This window comes from Juglans regia, chromosome 3, assembly GCF_001411555.2.
Source record: "Juglans regia cultivar Chandler chromosome 3, Walnut 2.0, whole genome shotgun sequence".
Taxonomy (NCBI): Eukaryota; Viridiplantae; Streptophyta; class Magnoliopsida; order Fagales; family Juglandaceae; genus Juglans; species Juglans regia.
This window is the reverse complement of record NC_049903.1, coordinates 23455402-23477374: the sequence shown is the minus strand read 5'-3', so window position 1 is coordinate 23477374 and position 21973 is coordinate 23455402. Positions and strand designations below refer to the sequence as shown.

The 21973-nt window shown below is 37.8% G+C and overlaps 2 protein-coding genes across 4 annotated transcripts; both read right to left on the bottom strand.

The window, feature by feature from the left end:
- Window positions 1-2063: 2063 nt before the first annotated feature.
- Window positions 2064-13946, bottom strand: LOC118343700. Of its 3 annotated transcripts, none has more exons than XR_004801141.1 (6): window positions 13437-13946; window positions 11901-12139; window positions 11571-11780; window positions 11169-11264; window positions 10494-11049; window positions 2064-2438 (listed from the first exon to the last, which is right to left on the bottom strand). XR_004801141.1 is itself a non-coding variant. In XM_035688455.1 (5 exons), exons 1-5 carry the CDS (start codon window positions 13669-13671, stop codon window positions 10699-10701), a joined length of 1131 nt encoding a protein of 376 aa, XP_035544348.1. In that variant the 5' UTR covers window positions 13672-13946; the 3' UTR covers window positions 9577-10698. The 3 variants fall into 3 exon arrangements, 1 of the variants encoding a protein (XP_035544348.1); XR_004801142.1 differs by having other exon boundaries at window positions 10510-11049; XM_035688455.1 differs by lacking the exon at window positions 2064-2438 and having other exon boundaries at window positions 9577-11049.
- A 3602-nt stretch (window positions 13947-17548) lies between these two features.
- Window positions 17549-21102, bottom strand: LOC118348016. The gene is made up of 3 exons (XM_035688740.1): window positions 18739-21102; window positions 18151-18340; window positions 17549-18033 (listed from the first exon to the last, which is right to left on the bottom strand). The coding sequence occupies exons 1-3, from the start codon at window positions 21100-21102 to the stop codon at window positions 17549-17551; spliced, it is 3039 nt and encodes a 1012-aa protein (XP_035544633.1).
- Window positions 21103-21973: the final 871 nt, after the last annotated feature.

The following is a 21973-nucleotide window of genomic DNA, read 5'->3' as shown; positions in this document are numbered from 1 at the left end:
TAGTTTATACGCATAGCACCACCCAACAATCAATGTGGATTGCGTAATGCACTTGGCAAAAACCCAATGGCTAAGTGGGGCTTGTACGCTTAGCAGCCCAATACTCTGGTGGGGTTTTATACCACTAGGCCGAACGTGCAATCCTGAAACATATTAGTAATCTATTAGTGGTTTCAGAAATGGTACCCGAATTTGCGTCCCAAATGAGAATTTTTTTTTTTTAATTTAGTGATTAAGAAAGTATTTTTTAATGATATTATGAATTTTTTATTTTTTTTTAAAAAATATTTATAATAATTAAAAAAATACATAAAGAAAAGGAAAATAAAAAAAAAAAAAATGAAATACACTATGTAGAATCATTCGGACCACCTTTCCGGTGATTGTAGCAGGGCTCTTAGTGATTTATCTCCCCAAAGCTCCTCCTCTCCCTCAAAACTATGCGTGAACTTGTGTACGAGATGGTTCATTTGTTAAATTGGGTTTTTAGCTATCTTTGACACTACAGGAAATTTTCCTTCTCGCGGGGAGCGAAATTCCCGCATTTTCCTTGTTTTCTCGCAGCAAATTTTCAGAAACTGCGATAATTACTCTTCGCTAATCGGTCGAAAGTAAAATGTTTGCTCAGTTGATTTTTGGTGATAAATCATCAGTGGCCGCAATTGCTGCACCTAACTCGGCGGTTCATCTCTCGCAGCAAAATCGCCTTGCCAATTTGGGAGAAGGGCAATTACGGTGATGAGGCGTTGCAAATTTGGGGCGATTTACGGCGATTTTGCGGGTCTGTAAAATCCAGATTTCGGCGAATTTGGGGCTGGCCGCAAAGAAGCTTTCTTCCCAAGGTTGCAGTGAATTTATAGACGCCGCAAATTCAAGGATTTTACATACGGTGAAAGATCGAGACCCAACAATTTTTTTTATTCAACATGCGGTGAATTCGATTATGACGCCGCAAGAAGATGGTGCTGATCCATACGGTGAAATAGCGAGATCCCCGCATTTGGTTTTGATTCTACATGCGGTGAATTAGATTACCACGCCGCAATCTCAAATGGATTTTACATACGGTGAGCATGTATGGCGCAGGAAATGCCAATTAATATCACCGCGGGCTTGCTTACAAATTTACAGCTGTGTGGGTTAATGGATATGCGGTGAATAAATTATAAGAACCCACTCGGTTTATTAGATTGATGGGTTTTCTGAACGGTGGCTTCAAACAATAGTTGATCAGAGCAAATTTATGGGTTTTTGGGTTCACTGATGCAACACGTCGTTGCAGGAATTTATGGGTTTTTGGATTCCCTGGCTTCAAATCACGTTTACGTTATTTAAAGCTGATGTTCTTCACCCAGGTTAGTTAGCAAAGTCATTCAATATGTACTCAATCTGAATTGAAACAACCTCTATCGCATAAATTCCTATATAGCATCTTGGCATGCATATTGATTCTCCACCAATCATTAAATATATTTTATTTATATTGATTCCTTGCCCCAGTATATGTTTCATGAATTTATAATGACCAATCATAAAAAATTCTTCTTCTTTAATTTAAAGATCATGATCAGAAAATTAGATAGAGATGTGTAGATGCATCTAATTTATATATATCCGAATAGCTCAGTACGTACTCTGTGACTCATGAATAAAATGCCAAAAATAAACTACAACCTTGGAGCAATATTATATATAATAAGAGCTAGGGAAATAGCATATATTAGCATATACCACTACTTCACGGGAATTTAGAAATTTAAACCATTCGTCCTGATCATCTTAAATGCATATAGATTATTCTTTATAAAAAACAAGGGAATTAAAGAAATTTAGATACTACATATCTATACTTTGCAATTTGTGGTAACAGGATCTAATTAGATTAAGCATTCTTTACACCACACTAACTCAGAAAAAATAAAGAAGTTCAAGAAGATTCTGTCTAAAGAGTAGTAACGTATGTAGCCAAGGAAGAATTTAAGCTTTACCAATGGCAAATTATCTTTGAGATTCCTCTCATTTAGTATTTTGCCAAGTACCAGATTTTGAGGACTTTTGTTTTAGATTTAATATAATTCAAACACCATACACTTTTTCCAATAATTATCATGTACATTGCCATCCAGATTTCATACAAAAAAGCTTGAATGTGAACATTTCATTTACTTTTTACATCATACATTATAGCAGGTTCCTTCTAATTGTCATGCAATTACTTAAATTCCTATCTCCATTTACTGACACTAAACACTTGATGAAGAATGTGTGCATCTCATTGGAATTGTTGTCAACATGGTTATACATTAACCTTAAACCCTATACATTAATTTAAACCTGGGAGTGAATCCACATATGTAGCATCCAGCAGGCTCTTGTAGTGTTGCATCAAAAAATTCCACTTGGGTGATTTATATCAACATATGCCATTTGCTTTCTACCTGAAAAAAACACATGCTTCAAACAATTATTCATGTGCTTGAAGTAATTGCTGATGTCTACTTTGTAAGATAAAAAGAGTCAACCAAAAACTAAACTAATTATGCCAGTCATTGCAGCAAACTAAAGCAGACAATAATTCATGCCAATCATGTCATCAACAAACTAAACTTATGTCACTCATTACATGAACAAACTAAACTAAGCAAAAGCCTCCAATAATTCATTAAAATCTGTTATATCATCCATATTTCATAGGAAAATAGAAGATGCATCAGGCAATGGCATAACTTTTTCCAGTTCACTGCTCTAGGGTCAAGAATAAATACCCTTCTCTGTTTATCAATGTAAAACATAACAGTTTTGAGGCATGGGCTGCAGGAGGAGAACATATCAACCCTAAACCAATTTGATGAGGACATCTCCTTCTATTATTGTTTTAGTTATTTTATTAATGTTTTGTCTATTTTATTTAGGGTTGTATTGCCCTACTACTTAAAGACATTTTCTATTTTTGTCATTTTATTAATGTGTTAGTTATTTCATTTAGGGTTTGTGTTGCCCTACTACTTAAAGACTTTTGAAGGAATTTTGTAGTCAGTTGATTTTGAATGCAAAAACGGATGCGCTAGCCGCCCCCTTCCAGTCCCGAGTGTCTTCTTCTTCTCTCTCCCTCCTCTCTCGTTCTTTTCTCTTCTCTATTTTCTTAATATTCTGCTCTACCTCTTATCTCATTTCTACCCTACATCATATTGGTATCAAGAGCCGGTTGTATTGTTTTCTCAAACAATACCGAGCCATTCGTTTCATCTCCTTCCTCCGAAAACCAGCGCCGAAAACCCACCCACCCGAGCTCCCTTCTATCCAAGCCAAAGCAAAGCCCGTCGAAGACCTTGCCGAGAACTGGGTTCTCTTCAGTGATTCGACCCTCCCCGTTACCTCCGTCTCACCTTCGGCCTCTCCCGAAATACCCAGTACCGAGATACACAGAGACAACAGATACCAAAAAAAAAAAAAAGAGAAAACAGTACAGACCTCGTCGAAACCACTAGATTTGAGGCAGACGACGCCGGAAACACAGCATCTCAGCTCCGGTTCTTCTTCCTCAACCAGACGCCTAACTCTCCTTCGGTCTTCTCCCCTCGCGCGACTTCCAGCAGAGAAACAGCCGAACGCAAACCACTAGATTTGAGGCAGACGACGCCGGAAACACAGCATCTCAGCTCCGATTCTTCTTCCTCGACCAGACGCCTAACTCTCCTTCGGTCTTCTCCCCTCGCGCGACTTCCAGCAGAGAAACAGCCGAACGCAAAAGGAATAAAGAGAGGGAGTCGGAGTTCCGCGCGTGACTTTTCAACGAGTGTGCACAGTTATCAACACGAGGGAAGTTTTAACTATCTCTTTATTTGGTTTTATACAATCGGTTTATTTTTAAAAAAATTGTATCAATTGTTTTTCTGTGCTGTGCTACCAGTAGTAAATTTTCCAGACCCACTTGATTGGATCTTTTGTTAACTTAGTTTCCGTGGTTACTTTTATTCCCATACTTGCTGCAGCCCAATTTAGTCAACTCTTGGATTTTATATTCCCATTCTCTCATCTTCATAAGACCAAACTCTTGTTCTTCGTTTCTTCATTACTTATTCAAAAAAAAATCCTATGTGATTGGATTTTCTTGATTAGTATTTGGTCTTTGCTTTTGTCATTTTAAATATTAGCATTAGTTGCTTGCCGTATTTGGATTTACGTAATCCCAAAAAAAAAAAAAAAATTTGCTCAGGTTGATATTTTCATTGCTTGCATTTTTGTTCATTGATCTCCATTGCACTTCATTTAGCGAGTGTTGCATTGCATGCAGTTGCGTAGTGGTCGTCTTGTCACCTCTAGTTCCAGTACTTTTACCATGGACCCTTCCCAATTTGATGCCCTCACTCGGCAATTAGCTCAACTAGCCAATAACCAACAACATGTACAAACTCAATTAGCGGCTGTCCAAACTGAGATGGCTGCTACTCGTGAGGAGAACAGGGACCTAGCTGCTAGGTTGAACAATTTTGAGGAACTCCCTCATTCGTCTGACAACTCTGAAGTGTCCCAAAATAGACGCCATCGTCGTCGACGAGGTGATCGACAACATGTCAGACATGATCGTGGGGGTAGGGATTATGATCGTGAGCGAGAACGAGACCATTACCGCCAAGGTACTCAGTCCCCTACTCGCCATGAGGAGCGTCTATTCAGAAACATTAAGCTAGAGGCCCCTACTTTTGATGGTTGCTTAGATCCTCGAGTTTTTACTCAATGGATTAGGGATATGGATCGTTTCTTTACCTGGTATAGAGTCCCTGAAGATCGAAGAGTTCAATTTGCTAGCCTGAAACTAACTGGCACTGCCCAACTCTTTTGGGAAAGTGTAGAGGATCTCCTTGAGAGGCGTCATGCGCCTCCCGTTGGGAGTTGGGAAGAAATGAAGCGTCGTCTTCAAGAGAAATACCTGCCCCAATCTTACAGGGGTAATTTGTTGGACCAATGGAATGCCCTTACACAGGGCAATCGGCCAGTGACCGAGTATGTCACTCAATTTGATGAATTCCGAAGAGATGTCATATTGTTGAGGATGAGGCCATGACTTTGAGTAGGTTTAGACAAGGCTTAAAGGATGACCTTAGACGTGAGCTTGTCCTTCGGGGTGTCGCTACACTTGACCATGCTTACTCTTTAGTCCGAGACTATGAGTCAGTCATGAGGACTCCGTATGGAAGGCGCGGTGACAACCGCCCTTCCATCACCCCAGCGCCCACCCTTTCCCCTGAGTCTCTCTTAGGACCTCCGCCATCTAATGTGTCCCCCGCATGGGAAAATAAGGGTAAAGGTCCTGAAGTTCCAAGGACTTCCTCCCGCTTGCAGTGTTTCAAATGTAAGGGTTTTGGTCACATTTCTTCCAATTGTCCTAGTCGAACCCTAGTCATTGAGGAACATGAGAGTATAGTTGAGGAACTGTTAGAAGATCAAGTCTATGAGCCTAATCTTGAAGAGTTTGGTGATCTAGGTGATGATGAGGGTACCTTCTTAGGTTGTATCCGAGCCTTTCCTGTGGATTTAAGTTTTGTACCTTATGCTCCCGACACACCCAGATTAAGTGTTGTACGTTGCACCCTTACCCAACCAAAAGGTGCTGATGATTGGCGCCGTCATGCCATCTTTCATACTTATATCAAAATCAATGATAAGGGTTGCAAAATCATTGTGGATAGTGGGAGTTGCATTAATGCGGTTTCTGTGGCTACTGTGTCCCGTCTTGGATTACAACCAGTACCTCACCCTCAGCCTTATAGTGTTTCTTGGGTTGATACCTCTTCCATAGCTGTGAAAGAGCGTTGTCTGGTTCCTATCCAGTTCTTAGAGTATAAGGATCGTATATGGTGTGACGTCATTCCTATGGATGTCGGTCATGTCATTCTTGTCAGGCCTTGGTTATTCGACTTAGATGTGACTATCCATGGTCGATCCAATTCATGTTCCTTTGTGTTTAATGGAAAGAAGATTCATCTTAACCCTTTAACTCCAAAACTTGTTGGGTCACAACAAACAAAGAAAATTGTGGAACGAAAAGGGTTAAATATCATTAACTCTACGGAGTTTGAGCGTGCACTCGTGAGTGCTCCTGTGGTGTTTGCTGTAGTTGTTATGGAGGTTCCTTTGGCATCTCCAGTAGTGGTCCCTGATGAAGCCCAATCATTTTTTCAGGAGTTTCGGGATGTCTTCCCTGAAGACCTCCCTGACCACTTACCTCCTCTACGAGATATTCAACATGCCATAGATCTCGTCCCAGGAGCGTCCCTTCCCAACTTGCCTCATTATAGGATGAATCTCACTGAGCATGCTGAGCTCCAAAGACAAGTGGGTGAACTTCTTCATAAAGGCTTTATCCGTGAGAGTTTAAGTCCTTGTGCAGTTCCTGCCCTTTTGACTCCTAAGAAAGATGGTTCTTGGAGGATGTGCATTGATAGTCGTGCCATTAATAGGATCACAGTGAAATATCGATTTCCCATCCCTAGGCTTGATGATATGTTGGATATGATGGTTGGTGCCACAATATTTTCGAAAATTGATTTAAAGAGTGGGTATCACCAAATTAGGATTCGCCAGGGTGATGAGTGGAAGACTGCCTTCAAGACGAAGGACGGCCTTTATGAGTGGTTGGTCATGCCTTTTGGACTAACCAATGCCCCAAGTACTTTTATGAGAGTGATGACACAAGCTCTTCGGCCTTTCATGGGTAAGTTCCTCGTCTACTTTGATGACATTCTCGTTTACAGTAGGACTAAGGAACAACATCTAGATCATCTCACACAGGTTTGTTCCACTCTTCGTGAGACAAATCTGTATGCTAATGTGAAGAAATGTTCTTTCTTCACCGATAGGGTTGTCTTCCTAGGATTCATTGTGTCTTCTACTGGAGTATCTGCTGACCCCACAAAGATTCAGGCCATTGTTGGTTGGCCTGAGCCCAAGACTATACATGATGTCAGGAGTTTTCATGGTCTGGCTACATTTTATCGTCGTTTTATTAAGGGGTTTAGCACAATCATGGCTCCTATCACGGAGTGCATGAAGAGGGGAGAATTTCAGTGGACATCGGAAGCGGCTAAGGCTTTTAAGTTAGTTAAGAAGCGAATGACGGAAGCTCCTGTCATGCGACTTCCTGATTTCTCCAAAGTTTTTGAGGTTGAGTGTGATGCTTCAGGGGTAGGAATAGGTGGAGTTCTTAGCCAGGAACGCCACCCTGTTGCTTATTTCAGTGAGAAGTTAAATGATGCCAAACAACGGTACTCTACCTATGATAAGGAACTGTACGCGGTTGTGCAAGCTTTGCGCTATTGGCGCCATTATTTGCTACCTCAGGAGTTTGTTCTTTATTCAGATCATGAGGCCCTCCGCTACCTCAATTCCCAGAAAAGATTGAATTCTAGGCATGGCCGTTGGGTTGAGTATTTGCAAGCTTATTCTTTTGCTTTAAAGCATAGGAAGGGCATTGAGAACCAAGCAGCTGATGCCTTGAGCCGCCGTATCTCCCTCTTGTCTATCATGAATGTCAAGGTCATAGGTTTTGAAAGACTTAAGGAGGAGTATGAGTCTTGTCTTGATTTTAGGGATACTTTTTTCGCTTTGAAAAGCGGGCAGTCGGATACCACTGATGGTTTCCGTTTGGAGGATGGTTATCTTTTTAAAACCAATAAGTTGTGTATCCCCCGGACTTCAGTTAGAGACTTTATAGTTTGGGAAATTCATGCTGGAGGCTTGGCTGGGCATTTTGGACATGATAAGACCATAGAAGAGATTGAACGTCAATTCTATTGGCCTAGCTTGAAGAGAGATGTGGCTAAGATAGTTAGCACCTGTAACACTTGTCAATTAGCCAAACAAAAGCGACAAAATACTGGTCTCTACACACCCCTTCCTGTCCCTAGTTGTCCTTGGCAAGACGTTAGTATGAATTTTGTGTTGGGACTTCCACGCACTCTGAAGAAGTATGATTCTATTTTTGTTGTAGTGGACCGTTTCTCAAAAATGGCTCACTTTATCCCTTGTAGCAAAACTTCAGATGCGTCTAAGGTCGCTAGGTTGTACTTTAACAAGATTGTCAAGTTGTATGGTCTTCCTAAAACCATTGTGTCAGATAGGGATGTTCGCTTCACAAGTCATTTTTGGAGAACCCTATGGCATATGGTTGGCACTAAATTGAAATTCTCCACTGCTTACCTCCCCCAGACAGATGGTCAAACTGAAGTTGTCAACCGCAGTCTTGGCAACTTATTAAGATGTCTGGTTCAGGAGAATCTTAGGAATTGGGATTTGATCCTCCCTACAGCTCAGATTGCATATAACAGTTCGGTGAATCGGTCTATAGGTATGAGTCCCTTTGAAGTTGTTAATGGCTACAAACCTAGGAAGCCCTTAGACCTTATTCCCATGTCTCCTCATGCTCATGTATCTGTGTCAGCTGAGGCTTTTGTTCAACATCTTCATGACTTGCATATTGAGATCAATAAACAACTTGAGGCTAGTAATGCATCATATAAACTGCAAGCTGATTTGCATAAACGACATGTTGAATTTAAAGTTGGGGATTATGTTATGATTCGAATTAGACCGGAACGGCATCCACCTGGATCCGCTTCCAAATTGCAAGCACGTAGTGCTGGTCCTTTTAAAATTTTAAAGCGTGTTGGTCCAAATGCATACATTATTGATCTTCCATCACATTTTGGTTACCACCCTACTTTCAATGTTGAGGACTTAGTTGCTTATAAAGGCCACTTCAATCCCTCCAGTGATCCTTTTCTGCCTCCATCTGTGAGCCTTAATCCTGAACCTTTTGTAACTCCTAATCCACTACCATCCATCACAGCACACACAGATAAAATTGATACTATTCTAGATGAACAGATTGTGTTGACCAATGATGGAGAGGTTCAACGTTTCCTTGTTCGTTGGGTCGATCGACCAGATTCTGACTGTACATGGATTCCCAGAGAGACACTACAGCAGCTTGATCCAGATTTATTAGAGCTTTATCGGGGCCAGCAGGATCTTCCTTTGCCTGGGTCACCAGCCGCCTGTTCTAGAGAAGTGGGCAGAGACACCAGATTCATGACCTCCACTCACACGTGTTTATGGCCGTCGGAAGAAGCGTGCTCAACCACTTAGTTTATGGTTGGGTGATTGATTGCAGCCTTAGTGTGAATCATCAACTTGGCAGAATCAAGCTTTTCCACCCCGGGAGAGTTGATGAGGACATCTCCTTCTATTATTGTTTTAGTTATTTTATTAATGTTTTGTCTATTTTATTTAGGGTTGTATTGCCCTACTACTTAAAGACATTTTCTATTTTTGTCATTTTATTAATGTGTTAGTTATTTCATTTAGGGTTTGTGTTGCCCTACTACTTAAAGACTTTTGAAGGAATTTTGTAGTCAGTTGATTTTGAATGCAAAAACGGATGCGCTAGCCGCCCCCTTCCAGTCCCGAGTGTCTTCTTCTTCTCTCTCCCTCCTCTCTCGTTCTTTTCTCTTCTCTATTTTCTTAATATTCTGCTCTACCTCTTATCTCATTTCTACCCTACATCACAATTGGCCTCATGTATTTGATTTAACAATAGTCACAACTCAAACCATCGATAGGGTGGATACAATTTTCAGCCCTATATATGTGACTTAAAACTACATATCATATGGCACACACCTAACGCACAAATTTGCAAACCTGTCCAAATATCTTTCCTATGATATGATATTCAAGTACTATATCATATGCACTACATTTGAGGCTTAAAAATATGCAAGTATATAGCCATGCAAAAAACAGGGGAATGAATGGTGGAAATTACCACCTAAGCCCAAAATTCCAGCAAAGGATATCTTATATGCCATTTTTGTTTCTTCCACCCCACCAAATATTGAAAACAGTGCTATGCAGTTAGTTTTCACCAGCCAGATTATAACTATGTATGCATGCAAGGACTGATTTCCATATAATATACTAAAATATTATATGGAATTGGTTAAAAAAAATGTATGCAACATTGTTTACAAAATCCCAATAACGACAAACCAAACCTTACTTCAATTAAAACAAAACCAAGTTGACCCCACCATAAATCTCATGAAATAGACAAGGCTATTTTTAAGTTTACCTAAATACTCACAAAGAGTGACCCAATGACCTATTGTTGTGAAGAAACATTGTTAGACCTGATTATACAAATCTCCCAATATAATGCAAAGGCTTCTAAATTCCAATAGTACCCGAGTTATGCAAATGATAGCATATGATAAAATATTTGAATCTTTACATGTATATTCAACATAAATCTGTACCTATAGTCTATTACAGAAAAATTACCAAACATTTCTTTGTACCTGGTATACATCTCTCAAGTTTCAAGGTTTTAATATCACTAGCATCATAACTAATCTTATAGAATATGCATCAGCAACTCTCTTAGCCATTGAAGACAATACATGCAGTTTCTAGGGGTTTTAAAGCATACTTACAATGTTTTCTCATAACCTTTAACAGAGTAATCCCACCAAAATTTTGTTGCCCAGGACATTATATAATTCCACCAAGGAACATCCAGCAAGTACAACTAACAGTAAAATCCTGCACCCAAAAATCTAGACAACTATTAAATAAAATATGTGCCAGCCAGCAAATGGAGCAAAATATCAAAAAATCCTAGTTTAGAAGGCCATCTAGCTAAACATTTCCTGGAGTGTCTCTATTAGACACTCTTTCTAAATCACATTCGAATAGGTTCATCCTCTGGTCATACGATTGTTGCCAAACCAATAATTGTCGTACTTCCCTTTTCAAGTCATCCAATTCAGTCTCGTACATTATTGCCTCATTTTTGTGTTTCTCATTTTCTTGGGCTAGGTGCTCAAATTGTGCCGACATAGATGATGGTCTAGGCTCGGGTATAACTGAACCACCAAGTCCTCTTGCATAACCAGATCTGTGTCCTAGCACATCTCGGAATATAATATTTGCAGCCTCATCTGTGTGCTCCTCAAGCTCCATCTCATCTAACTTCTCAATCATATTATTCTGATGCAAAAATATATATTTTATCATTTATACCATTCTAGAAAAATATCCTACTCTTTATTTACTTATCTATGAATGGAACAACATAGTGCAAAGTTGGTAAGTTAGAGAGCACGCACATAGAGTGTTTCTGTCATGGGAGTGACAAATGCCCCTTTCTTCTTTGACCATCTAGTTTCTTTATAGAAGTTTACCAAGTTTGATGAGCTCGGACCCTTCAATTACATACATGAATATTAAGGATGTTCTTTTCTTTACACACTAGCACTAACCAATCAGCTTAGATATTGAAAATGACAATAAGCTTTACCATCTCTTGTATTAACCTCACAAAAGACTTTCTGCCTGCTGTGTGGTTCACACGCTGCCTTTTCCTATTGGCCTTATTTTGATTGGATATTTTTTGCAATATTTATAATGGTAATGTTAACAATACTCAACACATACCTCTTTCCATTAAATTGCATCAAATGTAAAGCTAGAATATATTGTCAAACTGTTTTTTATACGTCACTTGTTACCTTGAATTCGTTGCTACCCCATCTCCCACATAACTTTTTCCATACATCTGGTTCCACCAACGAGGTTGGTTTTAGTAATGCCTCATCGTGGGTTGCACAACCCATGTATATTTTATGAAGCTGGTAGTGAAAGTCATTGAACTTCTTTCCAAGGTTCTTCTCGACCATCTCGCGATGATTCCTTTTGCTCCAATCTAGAATGAAATCAGCCTGCAACATTGTACCAAAAGACATTAGTCCATAGACATTAAGATCATAGACATAACATCTTTCATTTATTCAACTAGAATATCAATCTATTTTCTTAGTTTAATGCAAGCAGCACAATACCCAAACACGATTGATCAACTCCTCTTTTTCTTGTGTATCTACAGCATCCCAAGTATTTTGAGCCATGGTTGCATGATGCTTGATAATCCATGTTACCCTTGTTGTAAAGAACAGTGCATTCTCACATGATGGTGCCCTCTCACCATCATTAATCTTCAAAGGAATGAGACCATGCTTACGAAGCTTCATAAACTCAATGCACCCAGCTGGTCCATGACACCTCCGCATTGGTACTCTCCCTGCCATTGACATGTTGACATCAATGACTAACAATAGAAATAATCACTAAAGCAACTACTGGGTCCAGAACCATTGATCTCAAACATATCACTGGCTTTATTCTATTTTCTGCAGACTCATTTAACCTTTATTGATATAATGCTTAAATTTAAACATGATGGTAATCGTTTGGAACAAATTAAGTATGGATTTGCACAAACATACAGCTAATGGGTGTAAAGATATTTGAATCTTCCCATTATGATTTGTAAGACACTACATGAATGATTAAACTAGGAAAAAAACCTCTTACAGGGAAAAAAGAAGAAGTAAAGAATATGTTTGTCATCTCTTTCTGCTTTGTAGGGCACTACCACCAAATTACTAGCCCCATCTTTGTTGCTTCACTTTATCTTTCATGCCATGTACACGTCCACCTTAACTAGTTCTTTTAAAGAAAAACCACATACTAAGTTCCCAGTGTTTATAATTGTTCCACATTTTTTCCAGTTGTTTACATATATGGCTAAAGAACAGCAGGCATATTAGAGATCTAGCTAAAAGAGAAATCTCCAAAACTTTTGAGTAGAACCACTCTACCCCCTCCTAACTATATCTCTACCTACACAAGTCAGTAGCAAAAAAACTAAATACGATTTGATGCCAAACTGAACCCACCAAGTTATTTATAATATGGGGAGGATGAAGGTGAGACCAAAGTGTAACTCACTTTAGCATTAATATGGGAAATTATTTACTGATGCTGCTTTTGAATTGGGCAATGAACTGGAATGTTTATAAATTTTATTACTCTCTTCCTATCTCTTTCTTTGCTTAAGTTTAATGCAGTCACAAGTTCATCTATATGTTCTCCGATATGTAGTTGTCATGATCATAATGTATTTATTTTTGGCTACTATGTACTGGGTGTACCTAACAGGGCTTTGATCACCAATGTGTAGTGGTGTACTGGGTGTACCTAGCAGTAGTACATCAATTAGTTGATTTAGGATGCTCTATCATTAGTGTTTCCAGACTTTCACCATCCTTGAAATTCTTATATTCATTCCATGGACCTTCTCAAAGTCTTAAATGAGTAGGGAATGAATTTCAAAAGTCAAATCAATTCAACACTCAACCTAAAGAGAAACTTCCAGTGAATAAGTATGTTGAATGCAACTAACAATGATTCTTCAAGCATGCATACCAACATTGTACATTGTCCAGCCACCTCTTAAAACAATAAATATTGTACAAAAATCTGAGAGCCGTTAATAAGAAATTCTGCACAATTTCCACCAAAACAATACTTATTACCATTGTTCTCAGGCCTTGTATTTGGATCATTGCTAATTTCAGGAAACTCAGTACCCAAAACCATATCCGGGGGCTGTGTTGAGTCGTCCGATGATGAGTTTTGCTCAACCATTCGTGTCCACCTACACGGTTGCGACTGAGGTGTTGGACCACTCCATGTGCACCCATCACTAGCGCGTATGCGAGTTTGTGTCATTCCGGCATGTCCACCATGTCCTCTTCTTGTTCCTCTCATGGCTAATTGTTGGATCAAATGCTTGGAAATCAATTCTATATGCAACTGTATTGTAAAAGTTTCTGTCAGGTGAAATTAGATATATAAACCACTACACAAATCATTGTGAAAATGCAACATTTCTATAGGCCCATAAACGAAACTTTCTTTCCTCCTCTATGATAAAGCTGGATGATGTGGGTAATAAAACAATCTTTGAAACCCCAATATGATTAAGGCATGCTGGTAGACCCATAAAGAAACCTTTTTTCATGAAATCTGAATGGCAACAAGAAAAACTTCTAAAAATAAATTCATTTTTTGGTTTATGGTTGTAGACAAGTTGATAAATATACTTAGTATCATTTCATGCACAAATAACAAAAGTGGGTGAAAATGCAACATTTCTACAGGCCCATAAAGTCTACTTTCTAACGTCCATGTATGATAAAGCTGGATGATGTGGGTAATAAAACAATCTTTGGAACCCCAATATGATTAAGGCATGCTGGTAGACCCATAAAGAAACCTTTTTTCATGAAATCTGAATGGCAACAAGAAAAACTTCTAAAAATAAATTCATCTTTGGTTTATGGTTGTAGACAAGTTGATAAATATACTTAGTATCATTTCATGCACAAATAACAAAACTGGGTATATGGATTTCCCTTGCAATTCCACGTCTATCTCCTCATATTTTCCTTACCTTCACCAAGATGACATAAGGTCAGTTTATTAAACCCCAGTTTGAGCTCTATTACCGAGGTGAAATAAGGTCATTTCACCTCTATCATTAAACTGTGCAAATCCATATAACAGATTTGTGAAATAAGTTGATGATTTGCAATCATCTCTAAACTGGCCTCTTCACCAGATGATAAGCTTAGTTTGCAAACAACCAACTGCAAATTTGTGTAAGATATTCTGAGTTCACCTCAACTGAGAATAATAGAAAAGCTTAGTTTAGTTTAGCTTCACCCCAATAATGTGGGGAAATAAACTCAGGATCCCCATTTTTGTGAAACTCGTAAATAGTTTCATACAGAAGAATCTACTTATTATAATAAGTAGTGGAGATGGATGAATAAAAGATGGTAGGAAAATATATACAGGGCTCTCTTGGTGCTTAAAGGTCAGTCTGAATACAAGAGAGTGCTTAAAGGTCAGTTTGAATACAGGGCTCTCTTGCGCCTTTTCCACCAATGAGATAACTCTTAACTTTCTGTGTACTGCGCTACTTTTGTGTAGTGGGTTGAAGTCACTTCATCAACTAAAGACTTTTAAACATAAAGCTTATTTCCCTCCAATTTCTGCTAAATATTTCGTGATCCCGCGTATAACAACTTCCCATCACAAAAAGATATTTCACTATTTCCTCCTGCGGTGGGACCCATGTACACACGGATATGGAAACCATTCTTCCTTCTCTAACAATTAACAGCCCTTGTCTCAAGAAAAAAAAAAAAGAAAGCTTCAAACAACCCGTTTATTACATTAACATAAAGAATAACCCTTTTTTTTTTAAGTCAGGCCCTTCAATGTTATTCCATTGAATGTAAATGTAAACCATTAAATTAGATATATAAAAAAAATACATACATGGACGTTATTTTTTCTAGTGTTTAATAGTATATAATTTTATACTCATATTTTATTCTCTCTTTTCAAAATGCGACAGTTATATAATGTGTTAAGGCTAATATATTAGCTCAACAGAGAAAGAGAAAGGCAAGGAAAGCAATCAAATTACATGAAGGATTTGGCCATACTGGGCGAGCCATGTATTACAGCTAGCACCAAGATCCCACAAAAGTAGATGATCAGAAATTATATATAAATATATATATATATATATATATATATATATATATACCTAGTACCGCTGAATTTAAAACAATATAGATTATTCTACAAAATCATGTAAAGAATAATCTTCGATCTTTATCTAAATTAGAAATATTTATTATATGATCTAGCTAGAAGTTTGTTTTGAGAAATGTTATTTTTTATTACAGATTTTATCATCTTCAGTCATACAAGACTTGTATTACAAGTTGATACGTCGTCGTTCTTTTATATATATATATATATTTATATATATATTTCATCATTTTAATTTGTTGACTTATAAAACTACTTAAAATGCACAATAACAACATTATTGTTATGGGCCAGAACAAAAATAGGATCATGGTGATCACAACATTGCTCATCGGCCTTTTCTAGTAAGTTTTGAGGGTATAATTAATTGTTTTAAATTCTAAATAATTAATCAAAGCGAGCAGCAGTAGTACTTAACAAATAGCACTAGCATGCATCGTGCCAATTAAAGACTACACAATTGCATGCATGCGACTTGTTCTTTTCTCTTAATTTTTATTTTGAACTATACGACGGAATATATGGCATGCAATAGATATTCCCGTCGACTCAAAACCCTATTAAAGCTTTCTCTCACTTTTTGACTTTTCTTTTGGGAGCCCATAGCTTTCGATCGATCTCTCAATTGAAACTTAATGCCCATTGTCAAGAGTAAAAAGCAAAAATAAATTATACATATAAACCAGTAAGGAAATCAAGCATTAAGCCCCTAATTTATATGCATCCTCGCCTAGTTCATGATATAGAGGCCTCTTCACCATATGCATACAATTTCTATACCTTCCCAAACTCACATGATGATTGATACATTTTGCACTAAGATTCAGAATATCACCCGCATCTATTAGTATATCTCACAATATTTAATAGATAAAGAATCCCAAGATCAAGTACATATCCATCAAGAAAACCTGATTTTCCAAAAAGTACTTCTTACACGTATACAAAACAATCATCTACGTTGTTTCCATACTATGGTCACCTTCAAAAGTAGATGATTGATCATGTGTTATATCGGAGACAGAGTAAAATTAACCAGACGGTTCAACATCCAAATATTCAAACCATTCAATTACAAATTTACAAGTGAAATGTCAAAGTGCAATTATCAGCTTTCTACCAATTTATGCTTAAACTAATGCAAAAACTTGGCAGCATTGTGGACTTTAGTTATCCTCCCCTCCAGTTTTAGCTTATATAGAATAAGCTAAGTAGCACTGTGGTAAAAGAAAGATGCAATGTGTGAGTAAATAAATAAATAGAGTAGAAATAAATAATCAACTAAATATATTAAATGGAGTCTGAAAATAATATATGTTTTCACATAAACAGCTTATTTCTGGTTCACAACCCTTATCTATGCACATAAAGTCTCCATCAACAGACATTTTTGAGAATTAAAAAACAAAAAGACAGAGATGAAGATATTCCAAGCCCATACCATACCAGGAAATGCATTATATGTGTTCTCAAATATTCCACTACATAATTTTTTTTTTATTGCAAGAAGGCCTTCATTTACTGCCATAAAAAAGGTATGATGACAGTAAGAAGATAGATTAAGACAAAGATATATAACCTAGAATGTTTGAGGAGGTTCAAGGTGAGAGGGAAGATAAGAAAAGGATGCACATGTATACCTCGTGTAATCACCACGTAGGATGTTTGAGGAGCTTCAAGGTGGCAATCTCCCTCTTTATCTGCAACACCGCAACACCATATATATATATATATATATATATACACATTAGTGAAAAAACAAATACCACACGTTTGATCAAGACAATTATAGAGGAAAACCACAAATACACCTAACAGGAACCCATTAATTGAAGGACTCTCAACAAAAATAATACCTAGTTGATTATTATCAATTAAGATGAATGAATCAACTCAGAAAAACATTGGACAAAGTCATTATCAACATAATTATATGTATATATTCACAAAGATATACATATAATTACTTTGCCTAGTGCATTATAACATAAATAGTACTAAAATGCTTACTTAATCATTAGAGTAAGTTTTCATGATCACTATGACCATCCTCTCCGCTTGAATCTGCAGTGTTGTCACTATTCCAATCACTGTCATCCTCCGATGAGTCGTTACTAAGAAACTCATCTTCCTCAACTCTTGGATCAGGGTGGTCTAACATGACTCTATCATCAACTAAAATCGGGTCTATATCGATTCGATGCAAAGGCATATCTAAACATGTATCATCTTCCATTACAAAATGGGCTGGTGGAGAAAATTCTTCATCCTGGTATGCTTCATCCTCAATCAAGTGATCCTCATCCTCATCCCCAACTGTTGTGCTGGGAATGTCATAAACATTCCTAGTGGTTACCTTCTGTACTACTAGCCAATTTCTCCCTAAACTCGTATCTTTGAGATAAAATACTTGTGACGCTTGACATGCAAGTACAAAAGGCTCTTCCTTGTAAGATTTCCTAGTTGAGTCGACACTTGTAAAGTGATTACCAACACGAACTCCTCTTCACATATCACATACATCAAACCAATCACATTTGAACAAATATACATGGCGCCATCCTAGGTAGTTAAGTACAATAATGTCCATTAGAACTCCGTAGTACTCAATAGGCCTACCTTGATGGTCCCCAAGAACAAGCACAACACTGTTTTGTGTAAGACGATGTTCTTCACGTTGTGCTGTGTGGAACCTAGTTCCATTCATAATGCAACCAGTATATGATGAAACCCATGGGTCAGGTCCACATGCTAGCGCGTACAGATCATCGGACACCTCTTCGGGACTAGAATTACGTAGTTGCCTAATCTGTTTATAATACACAAATGTTAGACAATTTAAATCACCCAAGTTGTAAGATAAACTAAATGGGATCTAAATTTGGCCAACCGTAGTTACCAACAACATACTCACACGCTCCTTGAACCATATAGGAAATTGACTTTCATGCACATCCTCAATATTATTGACACATTCGTCTTTCTATTTGTTGTGATGCTCACTGCATAATTCAACTTAAAATGTGTTAAGTAATGGGTAAAAATGGAAATTAGGCTAAATATTGTAAGTGAAAAAAGTCGACAATTTGTTACGACTTACTCTAGGTATTGGGCAATCTCAGGACAATTGTTGAGTACAAACCAACATTGTTTGGCAAATACTTTATTATCTGGTCGAGTAGGATTTGATGCACCCAATGGCCGTACCTTTTGTGTGAATATCGAAAATTCAGATTGTTGACGTCCTTCACAAACATCTACATTTATTTCTTCTCGATCAAATCTAGTCTCGATATCATGGAGATACATCGAGCAAAATGTCAAGCATTCTATGTGAATGTATGCCTCAGCAATCGAGCCTTCAGCACGGGCTTTGTTTCGGACATAACACTTAAATTTTCCTAAATACCTTTCAAATGGATACATCCACCTATACTGTACAGGCCCTCCATACAATGCCTCACGTGGTAGATGAATAACTAGGTGCACCATTACATCAAAGAATGCAGGAGGGAGTATCATTTCAAGTTTGCAAAGGATGATTGGAATATCAATCTCAAGACGGTTCAAGACATCTATAGACAATGTGCGTGTGCACAACTGTCTGAAAAATGTGCTTAACTCAGTCAAAGCCAAGCGAATGTCAGGTCTTAGGTACTCGGCAATAGCAACAAGAAATAGTCTTTGTAAGAAAATATGACAGTCATGACTCTTCATTCTTGATATTTTACAACCATTTAATGTAACACATCGAGCAACATTCCCAGCAAATCCATCTGGGAATTTCACAGCTTGTAACCACTCGCAAAAGCTTCTCCTCTCATCTCCTTGTAATGTGTAACATGCAGGTGGCATAACAAGACGTTGTCCATGTTCTTGTAAATGTAATTCCTTCTTTATACCAAGAATCATCAAGTCCCTGCGTGCATTAATTGAATCTTTTGTTTTGCCTGGAATACTCATCAAAGTTCCCAAGACGTTGTCACAGATGTTCTTCTCAATATGCATGACGTCAAGGTTATGTCGAAGTTTCAATGTTGACCAGTAAGGTAATTGGAAAAAGATACTTGTTTTTGTCCAATTAAGTTCATCAGGTCGTCGCTTTCTCTTCCTTCCACCTTTGCCAAATAATATATCTCCAACATTATTTAGTTGATCCAGGACATCGTGGCCAGATAATTCACAAGGTGGCATGCGGTGATCATTATTACCATTGAAATTAGCCTTTTTCCTCCTCCAACTATGTTCTGGAGATAGGAAACGACGATGACCCATGTAACAATGCTTTCGACCATATTTCAACCACAAAGAGTCTGTGTCACCATTACAAGTAGGGCATGCCAATTTTCCCTTCGTGCTCCAGCCAGATAGATTTCCATATGCAGGAAAGTCATTAATCGTCCACAAGAAAGCTGCATGTAATTGAAACATTTGTTTTGTTGATGCATCATACGTATCAACACCATTTTCCCACAAATCAACCAATTCATCAATAAGAGGCCGCAAATACACATCAATCTCGTTGCCCGGCGCCTTTGGTCCAGGAATTAAAAGAGACATCATGAAGAAATGGTCTTTCATGCACAACCACGGTGGTAGGTTGTAAGGAACAAGTATTACTGGCCATACACTATAAGGTTTACTCATATTATTAAAAGGGTTGAACCCATTACTGGCTAGACCAAGGCGCATGTTTCTCGCATCACTCGCAAATGAGATATGCTCTTGATCAAAGTCCTTCCACCCTACTGAGTCACGTGGATGCCTCATCACATTCGAATCGTCAACACGATGTTCTTTGTGCCACCTCATGGATACTGCTGTTTTTTTCGACATAAACAACCTCTTCAACCTTGGTTTTAACGGAAAATATCGAAGTACTTTGTGTGGGATTTTTTTTTGTTTAATTGTGGGTGTTATCCATCTTGACATACCACATTTGGGACAATCATGCTTGTCAGCATTTTCCTTCCAGTATAGTATACAATCATTTGGACATACATCAATCTTCATATAACCAAAACCAAGGGCCCGCTCCATCCGTCGTGACTCGCGGTATGAGTCAGGCAAAAGTGCATCCGAGAACGAATCTTTCAACAACTTTAGTAGCATGTCAAATGATTTAACACTCCACCCTCCAATCGTCCTTATATGCAACAACTTCACAATGAATGATAACTTTGAGAAGTTAGCACATCTTGGATAGAGTGGACGTCTGGCATCTTCCAATAATTGATCAAAAATTTTTGGTCTAGGCTCTACATAGGTGGGACCTTCACTGGTACGAGGTTCTATTGGCTCCACATTTGGAAATGATCCAAGTCTAATGTCATCTAACATCTCATCCATGTCATCAACATACTCGTCCCTTTGCACTTCATTGACATCATCATCAAACTCATTAGCATCCCAGGATTCTTCCTCACCATGAAAAATCCATTCAGTGTAGTTTTCATCAATTCCTATGGTGAACAAGTGTCTTTCCACCAAGTCAATCGGATGGAAAAAGTTATTACGACAGGTACGACAAGGACACCATATATTGTTTGTTGTTGCATGAGCTTGGGCCATTGTAATGAATTGATATACCCCTTCCCTATATTCTGCGGACCTAAATCGATCGATAATACGCATCCAGCTTTTGTCCATGTCAAAATCACTGTAAGATTAAAATAGAGGAGTTGGATAGTTGTCTACTTAAACTGAAGAAATATCATGATTAGAGCACGTCTATTTTGATAGTTTGCAGTCATATTGTAGAATGATAGTTTGAAAGATGGTGCATGTGTTTGAAAGATAATCTACAGATCAGTACATTATTAATTCATAACATTCATTAAGTTGGTGTAGTGCAGTTTCAAAGATTTCAATGCAAATTAAGCATTATATATATATATATATATATTGACTAGATAGACCGCATATCTCGTCCTTTTGATTGAAGCAAAAAATCTCAAGCTAGCTGTGGATTGAAAAGAAAAAGGATCACTCCCTTCTACATAAAGGCACTATACTTTCAAGTTCAAGAAGTCAAATGGTCCCTTTGTTTTTAATAGAAGCAATAATTTCAAATAACGGTTAATTAAAATTCCAACTATATACTGGCCTAAGAATACTTCCAAAACTATTAACACTTCCACGGCTATATGGAATAAAGTCATCATGGTGTATCATGGAATGGAGTGGATCTTTCGTATTATATAAAAGATATTGACAGCCATATATATATATATATATATATATATATATATATATATAGGAATATATGTGATTCTTATATATGTGCCTTCCAATCCTTTCCTATTTAAACCATACAGTCTATACGTTCGTTGTGTGTTTCTACGTGTTAATTTTGAGAGAGAGAGAGAAAGAGAGAAGATAAGGCCGAAAGAGGTGGTCCTAATGGCTTTCTCTCCATTCTCTCTCAATTTCCAACTTAAAA

Bases quoted from the DNA above. Each gene is read 5' to 3' on its own strand.
- LOC118343700 (XM_035688455.1), bottom strand. From the start codon at position 13,671: ATGAGAGGAACAAGAAGAGGACATGGTGGACATGCCGGAATGACACAA. The intron at 12,140-13,436 runs GTAATAAGTATT...TGTCAATGGCAG, and splicing joins TACAAGGCCTGAGAACAATG to GGAGAGTACCAATGCGGAGG. The intron at 11,781-11,900 runs GTATTGTGCTGC...ACAATGTTGCAG, and splicing joins AGTTGATCAATCGTGTTTGG to GCTGATTTCATTCTAGATTG.
- LOC118348016 (XM_035688740.1), bottom strand. From the start codon at position 21,102: ATGGCCCAAGCTCATGCAACAACAAACAATATATGGTGTCCTTGTCGT. The intron at 18,341-18,738 runs GTACGGCCATTG...TATTATAAACAG, and splicing joins TTTCGATATTCACACAAAAG to ATTAGGCAACTACGTAATTC. The intron at 18,034-18,150 runs GTAGGCCTATTG...ATATGTGAAGAG, and splicing joins TGTTCTTGGGGACCATCAAG to GAGTTCGTGTTGGTAATCAC.